Source organism: Perkinsus marinus (genome assembly GCF_000006405.1).
Source record: "Perkinsus marinus ATCC 50983 genomic scaffold scf_1104296947650, whole genome shotgun sequence".
Classification (NCBI taxonomy): domain Eukaryota; phylum Perkinsozoa; order Perkinsida; family Perkinsidae; genus Perkinsus; species Perkinsus marinus.
In genome coordinates this window covers 17,838-36,222 of record NW_003210538.1, presented here as the reverse complement: position 1 = coordinate 36,222, position 18,385 = coordinate 17,838, and the positions used below count along the sequence as shown (strand labels likewise).

The window sequence follows — 18,385 nt, the reverse complement described above, 5'->3', positions numbered from 1 at the left end:
AACTGTGTGTTGTTATCGAACTATCATGAGGACCTGCTGATACACGTAGGGCGTCTACGAAGGCCTCAACCTCTCGGTGTGCCGAGACTTGACGGAAGATGTGTCACCAGCCATAGCTGATGCTTGTGCGGCACCCGAGCTGCAGGTGGGGATCGTTAACCCCTCATACCCTCTGTTGGAGGGGAGACTCTCTGAAGGATCGGCTCGATAGTCGAGCAAGGGAATAATAACGTTTAGGGAGAGATCTGTCACGAAGATGGGGGGAAGGAGTTTTGCTCGTTGGACCGAACGTGCAAGCCAGATGGTGACTGTTCAGAGTGTGGATGGAAAACTGCTCTTGATCACGTTGAACATAAGTAGTCATCGCTTCAGCGAGGCGTCTCTGTGCCCCAGTGTTGGAATATACGTTCGCTATCCTCAGCCGAGCTCGGAAATTTCCCTTGGTAGTTATGGGAGTTCACATACGAATTAGGGTAGGAGTATACATAAACCAGCAAGAATCCCCCCATGTTGTCACCAACACATGTGGTTGACCATGTGCGTGTTTTCCCATACTGCTGCTACCTTGACAGATGTGTCCAGCCGAGCCCGGCTAACTGCAAGGGCGACTTGAGCAAGAACTATTGCCCTTTGGACCAAACTTGCCATCCGTCCAACTCCTGTTATAACTGTACAGGTTACACTGCTATCGACAGAGTGCAAGTGAGACCCACAATGGAGCCACGCATGCCGCAGAGGTTTGGTCAGGGTTCGTGTGTAGCTGCCTGGTGGGACGACACACCGCCGACCCCTCAGCCGGGAGGGCAAGGGGCCGCCGTATGGGTGTGTCGGGATAGGAAGAAGGTCGGGATGGCCTGCCGAACTGATATGGACTGCATCAGCGGTCGGAAACGGTGTGTGAACACCACATGCCAACCTGCTTCCTATATTGGAGGCAGTGCCTCGAGTACTGATACCATGAAAATCTCAGATGCTGATTAGGATCAACTTCAGGTACAGTGGACCAGGACGTTTCGGTGAGGCTTGGGGTACCGAGGAGTTCGTGAAGTGTCCTCTTTGATAGCTTTGCACGATCGATATGGACTGCCCGCATGTTGGCTATTACTGCCCCGATGACCCTACCAATGGTGAAGACCCGTACTGGAGGAAGGTGTGTGTATCACAGAAAAGGGAAGGAGAGGCGTGCGAGGGCGATAGAGAGTGCCAACCGGACTGTAGATGCAATACTCATGAGAGCTCACCTAAGTAGGGTATCCTACTGCTACTATAGGAGAATTTCATCATCAACAACTTGTTATTACCGCACATCGAATTCATTCTTGTCGTCATCGCTATCAGCCTGCTCGTGCTCTACTATCTGCTGTCTTCCCGTTACCAAACAGCATATGGTCGAATTAGGCCGCTAAATGGTGCCAGACTGGAAACTACTACCACTATCACCACCGCGGGATCTGAGAGGGCACAGATATCTCATCGAATCTGTTCATGCATAGTGATTTGATCAGATGTCGACGGTTATTCTCGCTCGTCATCGGTGCTGTGTCACCCTACCCTGAGCTGTGTGCTAGTGGCTTCCTCGATGCATATAGCCGATGCGCCGTCGCGGCTAAGTCTCACAGAGTCGGTCGTAGGTGAGGAAGTGAGCCCATGTGGAACAATAATGAGAATGCTAGATGTGATTCTGATGAAGACTGCACGACTACAGACGCTACTGGGCAAACGGGCAAGTGTGTTTGCAAGTCTTGGTGGGCCAGTGGTGATGGCAAGTAGGCGACGCTTGGGACTGACGCCTCCCTATGTGATAGCATATGTGGGTACTGCATGCCCGTTGCCGGCGACTTTGCGAACAAGCAAGAAGGACTCCGTGATTGGCTATATTATCGAGCCAAGAACTGTGGATCTTTTTGGGATGAGGAAGAGTGTTTGCTAGCGAGAGGAGAAGAAGCTAAACGGAAGTGGCAGATTACTATAAAATATTCTGACCTGTCTTCCGCCGTAGATACTACGCGTTACTCTGTGAGGTGCAGCAGCTGTCTAGAGGCCCATACGTTCCACCTTCAGAATGTGGCCTCGCGTCAAGCGATCGGTGGGTTGTTGTATCCAGAGAATCATCCAGGAACCTATAATGCTCCCGAGGGGAACTCATTTAGAATATTCCACATGGCTAGGAACATTTTTCAATCAGCTTCCGGTGTGAATGTCATCTTATTAGGAAAATTTTCACCATTGTTATCAAACCCTGGGGAACGTTATTTCTCGACGCTAAATGGGTCCTTGGCTGTATCGGTTGCTTTTGCCGTTCTTGTCACGAGATCATCCTGGATGTAATTGCTCTCGTTTCTCTAGGCTTGGACACCCTAACCCGGGCCGATTTGGCTGGTGTGTTTACTAAACACTATTCGCTAAAGAATAGTGTGTGTTTTACTAAACGTTAAACACTGTTCAGCGGATCGAACTGAGGATCGCATGTTAGTCGGGTCCAGGGATGAGCCCAAGAGGAGTTTCCTCCTTGGTTCCTCGAGATTCTCGTTCCACTAGCCTCGCTGGGTTCTATCCTCCTCATCTCACAATCAACCGCTGTGCTCAACTACTGCATATAAGCTCGTCGTGAATTCTCATTCGCACCTGCGTTCTATCCCAAGCTTAGATACATCGACTACTGCGTGAAACTGGCCGCACTATCATCATCAGTTCGCAGTACATGGACAGGTCTCTCTCTATTCTTGTCCATAGGGCTCGTTACCGTCATGCTTTCCATGGAATAACGCTTTCATCACCGGTTCTTGTGCTCGATGATGATTACGACTGTCGAGCTAGTGAGTATAGTTCAATCGTTGTTATCGGCGCGGCTCAGATTGTAGGGAACACAACTCTCAGACTGCTGTTCAAAATCGCCATCTTTCACTTGCGATAACAGAATGCTATACCATATCAGCTCTTACTACAGGTGAATACCTCGGTCCTATTCTCATCCTGGAGTGTGTATCGAAGTTTGCTCCCCCACTGTTATTTGCGTCGACTGTATTGTCTGCATCAACATAGTCAACATTGAGTAGCAACAATTCCATACTTCAGCACCACGTCAACGATTTCTAGTGAAGTCTGTCAGTTGATATGTTCATTCACGGGGAAAAAGTGAGAAGGATGATAAGCCTAGGCCCGTCCCCGGAGGAAAGTGTTGAAGTAGGAACTTCAAAACTTCAGTCTCAGTGTTCTCCCACGGTGACGATCATTCCTTACCGACTGCCACTTCCAGCGGTACCCCTCCCCCTAGTATGGGCGTTGCTTTGTTCTTATGGATAGACTTAGCTCCCTTCTCAGATAGGGTCAAGATGAGAGCCTCATCCATCCCAACGTTATGAATCACAATGTACGACACCTCCGGGCGGTTGCAAGAAGTGGACTACCTTACATCCAGTGGACTAGAGAGCTCAACACGTGCTGTTCAACATCCATCACTCTAACATAAACATGCGTTAAACATCATATACACCTACAAAAGATAGCTCATGACGCCATCGATATGAAGCTGATTGAGACAACACGTGTCACTATTCGATGCGCCAGGTCGAGATTACTGGACATCTTCTTCTAGTTCTTGGAGTTTCGGAGGTCTGCCTATGACCGTTAGCTTATGGTTAGGCATCAGGTCATCATGTGGGTTCCACCTGGACAGCAAGTCAACCGGAGCTGTCCTGTAGTTGTGTCCTAGGAGCCACATAACGATCCCCTTGAGATCTTCCGGCTTCGTATAGGGATCCAAGAAAGGAGGCTGAACTTTGGCCCGCCGAGCTGCGAAGTTAGCGTAGTTTTTAATTTGCCGTCTGCATAAGTCTTCAAGATCCTCATCTGTCAAGTCAGTCTCTGATCCTCTAGGAAGTATCACCCTAATGGATTCTTCTTCTAACGTTCTTAATCTTTCCCTCTCGAATTGAAATGCTAGCTTCCTGAGGAAAGACTCGCTTTTTCGAGATTGAGAGAAGCGACTATACTATCAGTGGGAGAGAAAATGTGAATGATCACAGAATGGTCGATAGCTAAATAATGGGGAACACTTCATGATGGTGCTAGATCTTACGGGTCGTAATTTTTTCCGAAAGAATTGGACACTTCCCTAATCCTGAAGCCATCCTCAGGGTCATCCATCTCCAGTTTCAGCGACACCGTCCATTTTATCTGTCAGATCGTGCTGCAGTTAAACAGAATAGTTCATCAAAGTGGCTCACTGATCTCCCCGAGTCGCCGTGCGGATGAGCAATCCAGTAACTCATGGGGTCGGTAGCTTCGCAGTTGGTCTTTTGTAGTCTCAGAGCACGTGATTTTTCCATGAGCTCTCTACCGTAGTCTCTCATGTCATCCTCCTTGTTGAAAGGCACGGCTTTAGCCGCATTATCCCTTTCCACCTGTTTCAGCAAGTCAGGATTGAGAAGGACGTCAATAGCCCGGTAATCAGGCTCCTCGCTTGCTGAGGTGCTCTCTATAGTTGTGCGGAGAGTAACGTCTGCCAAAGCCTGAACCTCTTTATCGTCTTTCTGGACTGTTTCATACCCCAATTCCAGCTGAAAAGGGGCCATAGCATTATAGAAAGAGTTGAGTGGCTTCACCTGTTTTCTTTCGGTGGGAGTAGAGAGGTCGGTCCCGGTCAAAGAGTCTTCAGATAGGTCGGCAGGAGCCTGCAAGAAGTCGGAAGTTGTTCTTATTCCTGTCGACAATCGAGGTTGGCCACCGGCTACGTCGGTGTAGTGACCAGAGAGAGCTGCTAGGAACACTCAAGATCCCCGGTTCGAACCCTCGTAGCTTCATTTCTCTATGGCTCTCAATGCTGACAATGTGCGCTTCCAGCTCACCTCTGTGGGTGTACTAGGTCTCAACAGCTTCTTCCCTGATCGGGCTAGTGCGCCCACCCAGATGGGAGCCTCTGTCAGAAGGAGCACCACAATCTTCAAAGTCGAAGATTTAGTCATTTATCAACTTTAAAACCTCTCGAAAACATATTATGCATTCATCTCCTCTAGAAATGGGTTTACTTCCCTCATTCAATCTAGCAAGAAGCCTAAGGTCGGTTCGGGAAAAATTTTTGGGTACATTTTCTATTTAAATGGCGAGCGAAAAATAACATTAATTGTGGGCGTGCGCGCATGAGATGAAGCGTCGCCGTTTTGTGGCTTTGCGCCGTCCATGAGAGCTGAAGAAGGACGTGGGCCGCGGGAGTAGGTAACGCAGAGGCTGCGGTTGAACTCCTACTCCCCGAGTCTACTCGTTTTTTCGTAGGAGGTCATAAATTTTTCTCTGGTAGAGAGAAGATAGTGAAATAATATTAGGTGGGAAGTTTCATTCAGCATGGATGGTGTAAAGGTTTGGCTGATTCAGCTGGGATCCTGATCGGCCAAATATGTGGCTGGCGTTGACCTAGACACGCACAGGTTCGAATCCTGGGAGGGGAATGTATTCGAGCTCTATCAGTTGCCTTGCTCTTGTCTTGATCCTCTTCATCCTGGCACATGGCTGAGTTCGCGAAGGAGGCCGGTGGAGAGCTGTTCTCGTATAATCGAGAGAACTGGAAATTCAACAATGAGCTGCGACAGAAGAATCTCTACCAGCAGCAGAAGATGCGTGTTAGGCAAGTTGACCTTTACCGAGAGGATCTTCATGACTTATTCGGCCTTACTATAGGAAAGATGGACAACTACGCGGTGAGATAGGGAAATGAATAGTTTTTGTGGAGCATGTGGTCCCGTTCAGACCGTGAGTGTTATCCTGTTAATCTGGTGCATTGAGATGTTCTACAAAGGACGTATACCATCACCGACGCAGAACTTTCTGTTCTGGGCTTACGCGATATCGCTTGGTAGTAACGGGTGGGGAGAGGGGTTCGAACGTGGTACCTCTTGGTGGCAAGCTGTTGTTTGTACCGCGAGGCTATAAGGTCAGTGATTATTCAGGCACGTCGATCATATTCCTCCTGTTCTCACTCTGGTTCGCCCTACATGCTTCTGTGAACGCGCAAGTGTTCTCCGTCCGTGCACTCACCCAATGGTTGAGGCTTCCAGTCCCAAGTGCTCAGGAGATTGCAGATGCTGCTTCCCGACTGAAGGATTATGAATGTAATAGTCCACCCCGGTTCGAGTCCCGCCGCTTGCATTTTATCACCTTGTATTCTTTCAGCCAGTGGTGTCGTGTCGATGCTCCGTGTGCCTATTGTGTTCGAGCAAGGGCGAAAGTATGGTCATGATATCCCCAAGGAGTTGAGGACACAACCTTCGAGTTTGGCAAACAAAAACAGACCCAACAGGGTAATACTGGCGGGAGTACTCCTATAAGATAAGACCCGCTGGTCCTCCTCCAGGGCGTGGCTGATTTGACCACGGATTGGGAGGTATTCCTGGCGCATTTCAACCTCTTTAACATGATGCACAAGAAGTGGCAGTGCCACGAGGCGTTTGCCAGGGTCTGCATGTGTTGGGGTAATACTCCTCAGAGGTATATGGTCGTATTACTTTGTTTCGATCAGGCACTAATCAGTTGCTCACTGCAATGTCCTACTTCTCATTGGCATACTATGGAGTGTTCTTCAACCAACCATGGGCCGCTTATGCTTATACTATATGTTGCTTCACTGCTGCATATATCCATATGCAGATCAATGCCCTCCTTACCCCTCGGGAGAATATGGTCATGGTGAGTCGATGGACGCGTGAGCTCATGTTGAACTTTTACCTTGCAGCTCTTTCTGTTGTTCGTACCACTCGCCCTTCAATCTATCGATACTGCTTTGTATATCAATGAAGTGCAGAAGGAGGATACCTATGCTATCACGGAGTTCGGTGGAGCAATCACTGGCCTTGTGGCCGTCATATTGGCTGGAGGCTGGCAGGCTTTCTTCATGTAGTAACAATGGCCTCGGTATCATCCTATGAAAACCTCTGATCAGTTACCTGTGCAAACCTGATGCCAAGGGGTTGCCCGTGAAGTTCTCTACAGTGTGGTGCATTGACGTTATGGGCTTTGGTGTTGAGACCATGGAGGAGGTCGCTGAGCCCTTGGCCCAGCCTAAGCATATGCAAGCTGGGTAAGCTGGGAACGTGGTGTGATGATAGGGATCTAGGTGGTACTCCTTAGGCATTTGAACCTACCCAGTTTCCCTGACGACGGTCCGCTCAATACCTATGGTCCGGTCAGCGACAAGATCAACTTCGAGAATCCTAAGAAGGGGTATCATCCTGACATCTCTGAGGATCTTCGAAAGCAGTGCACGGCGACCGAGCGAAGTCTGGGAAGGCTCTTCAGGCATTGGGAAATGGAAAAGGAGCAGAAGCACCTCAGCGATAGTGTAACGGCTCTGTCTGTGGATTACCGAGAGCTTATTTGTTCTATTGTAGGAGCTTCGGGAGCTGGAGCATTTGAAGAGCGAGTTTGTGACCCAACGAAAGGCCCTAGCGGGTGCCGTCCGAGCTGAGCAAGGCCGAGGTGACTGCACCCCTGGTACTCCATTCCAGCCTAGAGAGGGTTGGATTAGATTGGAGTACGTCGATGAGGACGGTCAGACTATGCCTTATCATCTCAACTGTGAGACTGGCGAGGTCCAGTGGGAGATGCCGGATGAAGCATTGCAGGTAGTTCGGTAGTAGAATGTGGCGTCTTGGTGGTATTGTTGGTATCATCAGAGTCGAGCTCGAGGCCTCTCCTTGATTCCGGAGGAGCTCGATACGTATGAGCAGAAGGTGAAGGCCTATAAGGAGGTCCAGAAAACTAAGGGCTTCCACTTGCTCGAGGATAACCGCTTCAATGAGGCACGGTCTAGGATGCCCTTGAGGGTAGGGCTAGTCGTTGAGGGCCTTGTGTACAATGTTGCTGCTTTCATTTCAGATGACCAACTTTGGCAGTCTGGTTTCCCTCTTCTGCTGGTGTGGAGCGATAGTGGACACAGCTCTGGAAGTGGCGAAGATAGATACCACTGGTGATCGCAACGCTGCTGTGAGGGAGGGCATTAACCGTCATTTGGTGGCCTCACCGGTGTCCTACGGCACTCCAGCTCTGCTTGATAGTGCTACCTTCTACTCCCCCACGTCTATTGCTTGTCGTCCTGGTAGTGAGATCTACACAGCTGATTTGTTGGGCTCGAGACTCCTTAGCTCTGCAGTCACTCGTAAGTGTGGTCTCACTAACTCCATCATTGATGATGTATTCATCCTGGAGAATGGCGAACTCGGTGCTTTGTCGAGTGGGAAGGTCATACAGTGTGCTACTGGGGAGGAGGTAGTAGCATTGGGTGAGTCCGCACCCCAGCCTAGACTTATAGCGCAGTCCGCGACAGGGGCCTGGGTTGCCATAGCTCGTGAGGATGGCCAGATCTACTTCAACAATGGTAGGACCTCTCAGTGGTATCCTGGCGTATCGCGGTACGCCGATGCGTTGTCTGTTCATACGGCGGGGGATAATGCTTATATACTCCTCCCGAACTCTGAGGTAGATGCATGGTCTATGGTTTCTGGAAGGCTAGTAGGCCGAGCTGAGATTCCTGGTACGGAGGGCGCTGACATAGAGTGGGTGTCGGCCTGTGATGGTTCCCTGTTGGGTTATGACAAGCACACTAGCGAAGCGGTGGTCGCCCGGGACTTCTCGATAGATCCACAGCTTATTCAGAAGGTAACTGTAGAGAGCGAATGAAAAAGATGGTGGCATTTAGATGAGTAATGAAGCTCAATGATGACGAAGTGGGTAATTCGGGTAATCTTTCCCACTTTGCTAACTGTTCCATTGGCCTTTCGTACACTACTGAATGTTTCGTTCTTCTGGGGTGGTCTTGGTCATGGACATCATCACTGTAGGTGCTTTTGCGTACGGTCTTTACCTTTTCTCTTTGCTAGTGAGAATTTCGATATGGTGTTCGTAGAAGTAGCTGCCGTACTGGGAGGTCTCGGCGAGCTGTTTATGTACAATAGGGAGACCTATCAGTACAACAGAGAGCTCAATCAGGAGCGTATCTTCCAGTTGCAGAAATTAAGGGTTAACCAAGTGAGTCCATAGGACCATTGCTGCTGCGAGTCGTAGATTGAATGCTTCTGACAGGTCCAACTGTATCGAGAGGATCTTAGAGATCTATTCGAACTGACTATTGGTAAGATGGATAACTACCTCGTTATCAATACCCTCACTCTTGGATTCGTCATGGGATTCTACTACGAAGCCAAAACGTGAGTCGGGTCGACTGATTAGTGTTTCTTGATATAACACTATCTCAGTCCGGAGGAAGGATCACCGTCGTGGCTCATCTTCCTATGGGCCCTCAACCTGGCTAGTGCTGTCTTCTTCCTGGTCATGTCCATCTGGTTCTCTATTCACGCTTCCATTACAGCACAGGTGAGGTCGCTTCTCCAAATACTAGGAGAGTTGGTACGTTTTCCTCCTGTAGACCTTCGCCGTCCGTCTGTTAACGCAGTGGATGCGTTTGCCAGTTCCTGGCCAGGAGCAGATTAACTCAGCCTGTGCTGACCTGAGGAACTACGAACGCAAGGGGCTCGACACTATGTTCAGAATACCGGTTATGTCTAAGTAGCGTCATTTGTTTCAACGCAATGAATAGAGGACTCGTTCTTCCTATCAGTTACGTCCCTGTGAAGGGAGCTCGGGCGAAGGAGGATAATGAGCTGAGAGAAGCAGCTCCGAGGATTCTGGGAAGCAATACGGCTACTGAGTACGGTTGGAGGTTCAGCTTCTGAGTGGTTATTGCTGTACACACTTCAGAGATCTCGCTACGGACTATAACATATTCGTGGAGCACTTCTATTTATTCAACCGATTGAAGGAACATTGGCAAGGCTTCGATGCCTATGCGAGAGTGTTCATGGTCCTCGGCACCAACCAGCTCGTCAACGTGCTGTGGTAAGCGCAGGATTTGGTCGCGGCTTCTACTCCTTTGGTATCGTCCTTGCTTCAGTTACATGGGTCTCATGTTCTACTTCATCGCCTACAACTTCTGGGGTCCGTGGATCTTCATCCTTCTCATGTTAACATTCAACCTCATTCACGAGAGAATGAATCTTTTGTTGTCGCCTCCGGAGCATTGGACCCTTACCTTCTTGCAAGTCGCGGGTAGAGTTGTTGGTCGCTATAGTGGCGTAAACGATGCCATAATAGGTCCTATTCTAGCTGGCTTCGCCGCGACGTTTGACATCACGTATCGCATTAGGATGGAGAGGGGTGTCCCTGGAGATCATGATGGATGGCTAGAGACTGTTGACATCCTTACTCCTATCATTTACTTCCTCCACTTCCTCTTCATTGGATACTTCATAAGCTTGGGTGAGCCCTTTGGTAGCCCTCGGAGTCTTATGGGCGGCATAAACCTGTGCGATGCTCGGCTGGAGTGTAATGTCCTTCTTGGTTCAGGTCTCGAGCCGGACGGAGACCTTCCCACTAAATTCTCAATGATCATGTCGATTGACGTCCTGGGCCTTGATGAGGAGCAGAGGCAGCGAAACACGAGGCACAGAAACACCGTGACTAAGGAAGAAGTTCCGGTGTCCAAACTCATTCCACGGGTATGCTACACGTATGGTGTCATGGTCAGTCTTTTTATGATCAGACTGGCTCGGTTAAAGTAGCTGAGATGATTCGCAAGCAGAAGACGAGGGAACTTGGGCAGTCACTCAGTTCTATCCCAGAGGGCTCCCAAGCCTCATCAACATCCTCTACTGCAGCGCCCAACGGTGGGAGTAACAGCGGCGGCTCTGAAGGGCCCCATCGTATTGGCCGCGGTATCACCATGCAAGCTGATACCTTGGCTATGGGTCGGGCACTGCAAGCTGAGGAGAAGCCCAGTCTGACGAAGACCTTCCGTGAGAACTCTGCCAAGGCGAAGATACTACCCTGGAGGATATATAAGGCAGGTGGTGCAGTTGTTGCCGCCCTTTGGCTCTTTGGAGTTGGGTATACTTGTGCTGTAGCCGCTGGTGCTACAGAGTGGGGTTGGAACAATAAGGCTGGCCTCGTTGAGGAAGGTGGGGAAGAGCACCGAAGGTTGTTGGAGGAGTCCTGTACGACTTTCCAGAGTAGCCGACTAAACCTTTTGGAGCCTGGCCCGTTCTTCTACCCTACTACAGTAGATGTGGTGGAGTCGAGCTTGGTACTGGGAGATGAGTTCAATAACAGATGGTCATTCCCTGCTATTGGTGGTCGAATGCATGAGGAGCCTGTGAGTGCTGCTGTTCAAAACGTGAAGTACTCAGTGAAGAGCGGCAAGGTGTATCGTAGTGTTAACGGCGTGAGGATGTCCGAGTTGCACGTCCCCTATGGTCTAGTGTCCGGGAGAGCAGTGGGAGCTTGTGGGGCCTCTGATGGGGCAGCAGCTGTGGTAACGGACAAGGGAGAGCTCCTTACATGGACGAGCCGAGGTATGTGGTCCGGAGCATCCAACTTCACTGGACCGATATCTAGTGACAATCTGGACGTGAAGGACTGTGCGTATCGAGATGAAGATCTGCTGGTCTTGGGTAATGATGGCAGCACAGGAGAGGCGCAAGTTTGGGTCGCTAGTCGCGGTTAACGTTAGAGCCTCTATGAGGCCTTTGAACGATTGCTCTAAGTGAAGATCAGTGACTCTTATGAGTAGTGTCCTATTGCTTGCTGCTGTTATATCTACGGTTAATCGCTTCGGAAAAGGGAGCTGTGGTTGAGTTCATCATAGTGGGGGAAGAAAAGAATTGGTTGTTGACTGAATAGTGGTAATGTCGGCCGCCTCAATAGCGAAGGAAGCGCCATTGACGGTTGAGGAGGCTGCAGAGCTTCAGGTAATAAGAATAGCCCATTGTACTACTCCTTGGGGGAAGGAATCTGTGACGATCACAAGCCTTGTGGGATCACGATGAGTTCGTGACGATCACAATATTAACCGGGACGAGGCTGAGATTCGGGGGAATAATGAGCCTTGTGTGTTGCGAGGGTTGCGGGTTGAGAGTGTCTAATCATGAAATTATGCAGTAATTGAGGCTGTGATGGTATCGGTTTCAGGCGAAGCTTCGAGACGCAGGCAAAAACTGCAAAATCTTCCAACAGAAGGTTGATGCTCTGTTTGAGTCTGTCGCGAATTACCGGAGACGACGAGATACGGCCATCGAGGAGGTGGGCATCAAAAGAAGCCAGCTGGCCAAGACGGAGGAGAAGATCGCCCGACTTGTGCGGCGGATCAAAGCACTAGAGTCAGACAAAGTTCATAAGGAGGAGTTGGCATCGCACCTGGAACGCCAGCTAGGAGTGGTGAATGGTGAATTCCGGGATCTCGTCAGCGACCTGCGAGAATCGACACGAAAGGCTTTGGGAGGTATCAAAGCGGCTAGATCTAGGTATACTACGGCCACTCTGGCAATGGAGCGGGGATATGACTGTGGGGTTGGGTCCACGTAAGGAGCATTTTGCACTACTCTTGAGATGGTGCTCTGGACTCAGGTTTAGCTTGCGGCGAAGCAATGAGAGTGGTAGTAAATCCACTACCAGTCTTCTGCAGTTTAACAAGGGTCGTACATTTAATCGATGATTCTACCATCATGCAACATGAATATCGTTGTGCTGCTCGAACCGTTACTCGCGTTTCTGATGGGGTGCACGGCCACGGGAAGATGCTCAGGGTGTGGTAATGCTATTCGTGCTGCCTCTGTTGGCGAAATTATTGCTTTCTTCTATCTGAGCCTATCGAGGAGGAATCAACACATAGGGAATTCCAGGTTAATTACCCCTTTGCCTGAGCATGGCAATAGCATCGTGTAATCGCCACGTATTTGAGTCGTTGAGTAAACTGACATTTCGCTGGTCTGAGGGATCGATCGACATGTTAGAGTTTGTTTGCCTAACAATGAGTACCCCGCCCTCCCCATCATCATCGTCATCTCGTCACGAGGGTTGGTCTATGAACCCACCGAAAGAGGGTAAATACCTAGCGGAGCGGTGCTCTTTGATCCAAGGCTTACGAGGCGTCATGGAGGAGATGACGGCTAAGGGAACTCTCACGGGAGCTGAGGTGATGCCAATGAGCACTGGCGAAAGGCTTCCCTGGAGGATTTCCTTCTTGCTAGGCCGATACCCTCGTTAACATCGCGTTTGAGGAGCTCCTGGCTGAGTTCGACCAGACACCCACGGCTGAACGCCGCATCGTAGTGCGGAACGGCATGATAGGTTTGTATAGGTGATGGAATTCTCTGGGGGGCGGGATGCATCTCTGGTCGTGTTCAGGTACAATGCTGGCGAGTGGGAGCTGACATTCTCCTATCCGGACTTCAGCATGCAGGACGCTCGCTCCAACGCGATAAGCCCTCTTGGAGGACCAAGCATTGGATTGATTGGAACGGTATGTGACGGCGTAGGTATTGCGGGGTGATGTAGTGTTCAGGGGGAGCCAATTATCAAGGGCCGACGGAAGAACAAGGGACGTGGCGGACCACACCGAGTGAGAGGCATTGTGTTCGATCATGCTCTACAGAGAATCGATTTTAGTCTGGCTGGGGAGTTGCTGACGACGATGATGACGAGTGGTGATACGTTGACTTCATTGTTTCCTCATTATTACTGTGTTTCGTTATCTAGTTGGAACGCCGCTGCACATACTGCGAATCGTTATCACCTTGAACCTCGTAAAGTAGCCAATGAGCCTTTCAAACCCCTCCAACCATTTAGACAACTCTGAACAATTACTCTTTGATCATGCGATGCCATATTGTCGAGGGGGAAAACATGAAAACTCTGCAATGCTATAAAACTGTCAAAACGTTAGTTGGGCAGCATTACACCTTTTCCAAACGAGTGAAAGACGACGGTGGCAAAAAGAAGTTCACAGGCTAAAAAACGCTGCATAGAGCGCAAGTTTTTTAGCGCGCGCCCGAATTGTATCTTGCGTAAAGAAAGCTAGAATCTTGGAAACTTACGTTATTTCTCCGCGCCACGCATAGGGTTTCCGTACAAACTGTCCATCAATTCGTGCTTTGTTGGCTCGGTAATGAAAGTAATACCCTACCGTTCAAGGGTCCTATGATCTGTCCTTGACCCTTGGAGACCCTGTATGCCATCAGCCGTTCGCAACAGCCTCCCATGAACGCTCCAAACGCCCCTATTCTAGCCCACTCCCACGGTTTACAGCTGTTCTACCAGCTATGGGTTTACCTGCCGTTCTCTATACTGTGGTGTCGTTAGCCTCTGTGCTTCGAGGGTATGGTAGGCCATGACATGCTCTTCATTCCGAGCACGGCGCAAGGGGTCGTTGCTGAGCTTTCTGATAGAGGCTACTATTCGAAGTTGCCTCTCTGACATGTGTTGGTCTCCTTGCAGTTGTGTATTTATCTCCCTCGTGAGTGGCCAAACGTCCTTCTATCCCCTTCAATCTCTTGGCTAACATTGACACCACTATGTCCCATACTATTGAGGTCCGTCTCGGGGGCTCCATCATCTCATATTTGTCCATCGTTGCGGCTCGGTTGAGTTCATCTCTTTCGACATTTACCTTGCTATTTCTTTGCCTTCGTCGTTTAACATCATGTACCGCCGGTTTGCCATCATTGCTCGCTTTCCTGGACTGTGATCGTGTCTCTAATTTGAGCTAGGGTGCTTGTGAGGACTTTTATAATCGATTTGACTTTCTCAGATTCCCAGTTCAATTCGTGAGATATTCGCCAGCACTGAGCGTTCTGACAGCAGTAGTGACTCCCCCATGGAAGCCACTGCAGACCAGTTTGGCGCCCCAGGTCTACAGTCACCTCTGTCATCAATGGTAAGCTATACTTTGTTCCTGGATTTCATCCTGGTTCACGCGTGTGTGTCTCCAGAATCAGGTTTTTCGAGTGCGTAGTGCATTTCATTCACTTTCTGTTTAGGCGACAGATCTGTCCGGTCTGCAAGCGTCGATTTGGACCCCTAAAGCTAGTGATCGCCCAGTTCGAACTCCGGGAGCTGGAGGCTCCCTCACGAGGGCTAGTGATGGTGGACAACGTGATAGTGACAGCACAGCGTAGTGAGCAGCGGTTGTTCTCTCGCAACAACCAAAGCAGTGCCTTTGGTTGTTTTCTTCGCTCGGTTTTGTTTTTGCGTGGCTTGACGGTTCCTGTAGCTTGACGTAGTGCGAAATAATGTCGAGGTGTAACATTGTCTTTTCAGTCCTCCTGGTATCGTGGCTGGACTATCTAGAGGATCTAGTTTTCCAGTTGGTGGTTCTCAAGATGGTCCGATGTTCCCATCATCGTCGGGTTCTGCTATGACTGCTCCATCCAACTCTGGTGTTTATAGCACTACTAACACCCCTTCGGGCGACTGGCATGCTATGGATAGGCAAGCTCGCCACTATCTTCGTCGTGGAGGATGGGCTTTATATCGTAGGTCTCTGCAAGGATCTGTCGTGCCCTCGCACACCCCATCAGCGAGTGTCGTTGATCCTGGATGTTGGACGCCTGGTACGCCTCCCACCAGCTGGACTGCCTCTGGTTGTGGACACCCTATGGTAAGCTATCAGACCAGGAGTGATATCATCCTCGCCATTCGGAGTCTTGTAGGCGGCCACGGCTCCACCACCGGACGTACGGTCCCCGTTTTCGGGTTTCGATGCAGTGTCGTCGTCCACTTCGCCTTATCGCGCATTCGAGGGTTCCCAGCTCCACCAGCAAGATCATCCCCGGTCGCAAGATGATGGATATTACTACTTGCGTGGAGTGCTCTCGTCATCAATGTCACCGGCGGCGGCGGATGCATCCAATTTGCATGATGGCGGACTCACTAGTTATGACAGGTCGGTTTGACTCTGTCGCGGGTCCCCTTTTACCATCGCATGCCCGGTCAGCTCCTGTATGTTTCGTCACATTGCAAGTAGTCCGGTGATGTCGTCGATGTCCTCACCTCTGGCGGCGAACAATACTACTTGCCAGTCCGCCGGAGGGGGGTACTCGACACCTCAGCTCAGCAGGATGGCATTGTCTGCATCGAGCCGTGTGATGATGCAGAATGATGCAGCGTCGGGAACGCCTCGAGGTGCGGCAATGAGTTGAGCTCATCTGGTCGAGTGCTCATTTGTCGTGTTAGATATTTTTCCCAGTGAGTCTCATACTCATCCGTCGTATCGTTCGAGGCCTCCGGCGAGCAGCAGTGGCAGGATGTACAACCAGATGTTCCCGGATGGAGTTTCAACCCCGCAAGCAGGTCATCGTAGCAGGTGAGGTAGTACTCAAGTAAGTCATTGTGAACTCCTGTGCTGTTAGTGGATCGAATTTGTGGCCTTCAATACCTCTTCGGCATGGCTCGTCCAACACAGGGTATGCTGGTAGCGACGCAGCATCTCAAAGAACATCGACAACGCCGTGCAGTGGGACGTTTGGTGCTGATGTTGGCGCTGGGAAACTGAAAGGCCGTGGCGGCCACAATCATAACTCACCTAGTGTCACGTTGGAGGAGGTAGGCTTTTGTGAAGTGTTATTTTTTAATGTTATTTCTGTCAGATACAGGACAAGATTCTCGAGATGGCTATGGACCGTAGTGGCAGTCGTGTCCTACAGAAGTTGATCTCGGATACTTCGGCGAGTGCTGCGGATGGAGGGGCCCATGACGAGTTGGAGAAGCTCATTGATGCTATCATCCATGAGATACAGCCGGTGAGAACACTGTTACTCTCATCCACCTTCGGATTTTCGAGCTGTAATCTGCTAGTCGCATTATCAAGTCAGCATTGTTTAATATCGTGTGCTTAACGGCTTCATTACCGTTGTTTTCGCATCTGGGAAGTAGTGATTGTGGTAGCCAAGCATCGGATTCCATATAGCGTCCATGGAGTTCCCAGGTCTACTCAGTTCTGCCTCATGTTTGCCTTTTCCAGGTATTGTCTCGTATAATGTGCGACACATATGCTAACTACATGTGCCAGCAACTTTTCCAAGTCTCTTCAGCGAGTCAGAGGATCGCTCTGCTCCGCAATGTAAGAGAATACTGCCGAAATCATCTTCGGTGTTGAAAACTTTCTGCAGGTCCTGGAGAATATAGTCTACATATCGCAAGACCGTCGTGGAACCCATTCTCTCCAGGTTGGTCGTCATCTATCTCGTCGACCGTTCCGCTGGATCGATGCTGTTACAGGCATTGATAGCTTGTATGCAAACACCGCAGGAGCACGCTCTGCTAGCGGAGACGCTACATGGCAACGTTAACAAGATGGCACTCGATGTTCATGCAACTCACGTAAGCACACTTCGTGTTTGTGATGGCTGACGGACCTTTGAAACTCAGGTTTTACAACAAACCATCACCAAATGCACGCCTGATGGTCCCGGCAAGGAGTATAGTCACTTGCCTATGGCTGATTTTGGTTTCATTTTCGACGATATTTACAGAAATCTTGAGGCTCTCGCTGGTGAGTGCGATCTCCGTCTCAGTCCGTGTTGTAATCCCCGCTTTTAGGTGATCCGAACGGTCTGGGTGTCGTGAAGAAGTGTATTTCTCATGCGCCGTGGTACGATGATGGCTCATACGTAGAAAAGTACAAGTCGAAGATGCTGAACAAGCTACAGTGAGTACTCGCAACTTGGGTGCTGTGGAGACGTCATCATTTTTGTCTATCTTGTAGGTACTTTGTTGAGAACCCGTATGCTAACTACGCTGTTCAGCATGCCTTGGAAATATGGGTAGGATGTGGTGTCTATTCGACGAGTCATTGTGCCTTGCTATCGACAGGGACCTGAAGTTTGTACTGACATTATCACCAAGATATCCGAGAGTATCATATCGATGGCGATCCATAAGTTCGCATCCAATGTTGTAGAAACAGCCCTGAAAGTCTCACCAGATGATATGCGTAAGTGACGTTGGTCTTGTGGAGCGGTGACAGGGATATACTGCCACCTCCAGGTGTTATGCTCATTCACCGCTTGATCGACTACGGTAACACGTCGTGCCAAAATGCAGCGATGATAACTCTCATGAACAGCGCGTACGGCTTATTGGATGCCAATCATGTGTATCATCAACCTGTCAGGTACGGTGTTTTCGTCATGTCCACTGCACTTCGTTTGGCGCCTACTACGGAACTATGTGAGCAGATATATGGAGCGTTAGTTAGGTGGGTTAGTGGGGATCGTTGCGATCTGTGGAAATCAGTGAGTGATCAGGAACTACCAGCGCTTACCCGATAGCCGTAACAAACAGAAGTGGGACAAGGTCCTCGTGATGGCCGAGAAGCGTTGCAAGAAGGTATAGAATGGTCGTCGATAGTGCCAAGAAGTGTATCCAGTAGGGGCTGTGATATCCCCTAACACTGTCATAATCACCATAACACTATAGTAAACTGATATATTATCGCACTATTAGACAGATCGGAAATTATATTTATGATCAAATCTTATTGCTGCCTGTCTGCGTAACGTAATCTCAT

General features: G+C 49.8%; 5 protein-coding genes across 5 annotated transcripts; 4 read left to right on the top strand and 1 right to left on the bottom strand.

The window, feature by feature from the left end:
• Positions 1–4,074: 4,074 nt before the first annotated feature.
• On the bottom strand, positions 4,075–4,574 carry Pmar_PMAR020059 (hypothetical protein; the record flags this gene model as incomplete). Its single annotated transcript, XM_002779239.1, has 2 exons — positions 4,075–4,176; positions 4,227–4,574. 2 exons carry the CDS (start codon positions 4,572–4,574, stop codon positions 4,075–4,077), a joined length of 450 nt encoding a protein of 149 aa, XP_002779285.1.
• An 887-nt stretch (positions 4,575–5,461) lies between these two features.
• On the top strand, positions 5,462–8,667 carry Pmar_PMAR020058 (hypothetical protein; the record flags this gene model as incomplete). Its single annotated transcript, XM_002779238.1, has 12 exons — positions 5,462–5,693; positions 5,743–5,848; positions 5,943–6,104; positions 6,166–6,293; positions 6,347–6,464; positions 6,512–6,678; positions 6,725–6,885; positions 6,932–7,069; positions 7,120–7,330; positions 7,380–7,613; positions 7,665–7,814; positions 7,867–8,667. Exons 1-12 carry the CDS (start codon positions 5,502–5,504, stop codon positions 8,665–8,667), a joined length of 2,568 nt encoding a protein of 855 aa, XP_002779284.1. The 5' UTR covers positions 5,462–5,501.
• A 213-nt stretch (positions 8,668–8,880) lies between these two features.
• Pmar_PMAR020057 (hypothetical protein) lies at positions 8,881–11,619 on the top strand (the record flags this gene model as incomplete). Its single annotated transcript, XM_002779237.1, has 10 exons — positions 8,881–9,015; positions 9,070–9,194; positions 9,243–9,360; positions 9,413–9,552; positions 9,605–9,694; positions 9,745–9,882; positions 9,938–10,092; positions 10,138–10,302; positions 10,390–10,541; positions 10,586–11,619. 10 exons carry the CDS (start codon positions 8,881–8,883, stop codon positions 11,543–11,545), a joined length of 2,178 nt encoding a protein of 725 aa, XP_002779283.1. The 3' UTR covers positions 11,546–11,619.
• Positions 11,620–12,009: 390 nt separating this feature from the next.
• On the top strand, positions 12,010–12,398 carry Pmar_PMAR020056 (hypothetical protein; the record flags this gene model as incomplete). The annotated part of the gene is made up of 1 exon (XM_002779236.1): positions 12,010–12,398. A coding segment is annotated over one exon (389 nt), but the record flags the coding sequence as incomplete, so codon positions are not given.
• A 503-nt stretch (positions 12,399–12,901) lies between these two features.
• Pmar_PMAR020055 (hypothetical protein) lies at positions 12,902–18,210 on the top strand (the record flags this gene model as incomplete). Its single annotated transcript, XM_002779235.1, has 20 exons — positions 12,902–13,012; positions 13,068–13,177; positions 13,225–13,339; positions 13,382–13,438; positions 14,627–14,752; positions 14,856–14,989; positions 15,355–15,475; positions 16,051–16,196; positions 16,227–16,419; positions 16,464–16,616; positions 16,838–16,936; positions 16,986–17,042; positions 17,095–17,196; positions 17,245–17,368; positions 17,416–17,524; positions 17,582–17,639; positions 17,689–17,809; positions 17,863–17,944; positions 17,990–18,073; positions 18,123–18,210. The coding sequence occupies 20 exons, from the start codon at positions 12,902–12,904 to the stop codon at positions 18,208–18,210; spliced, it is 2,190 nt and encodes a 729-aa protein (XP_002779281.1).
• Between the last annotated feature and the right edge of the window lie 175 nt (positions 18,211–18,385).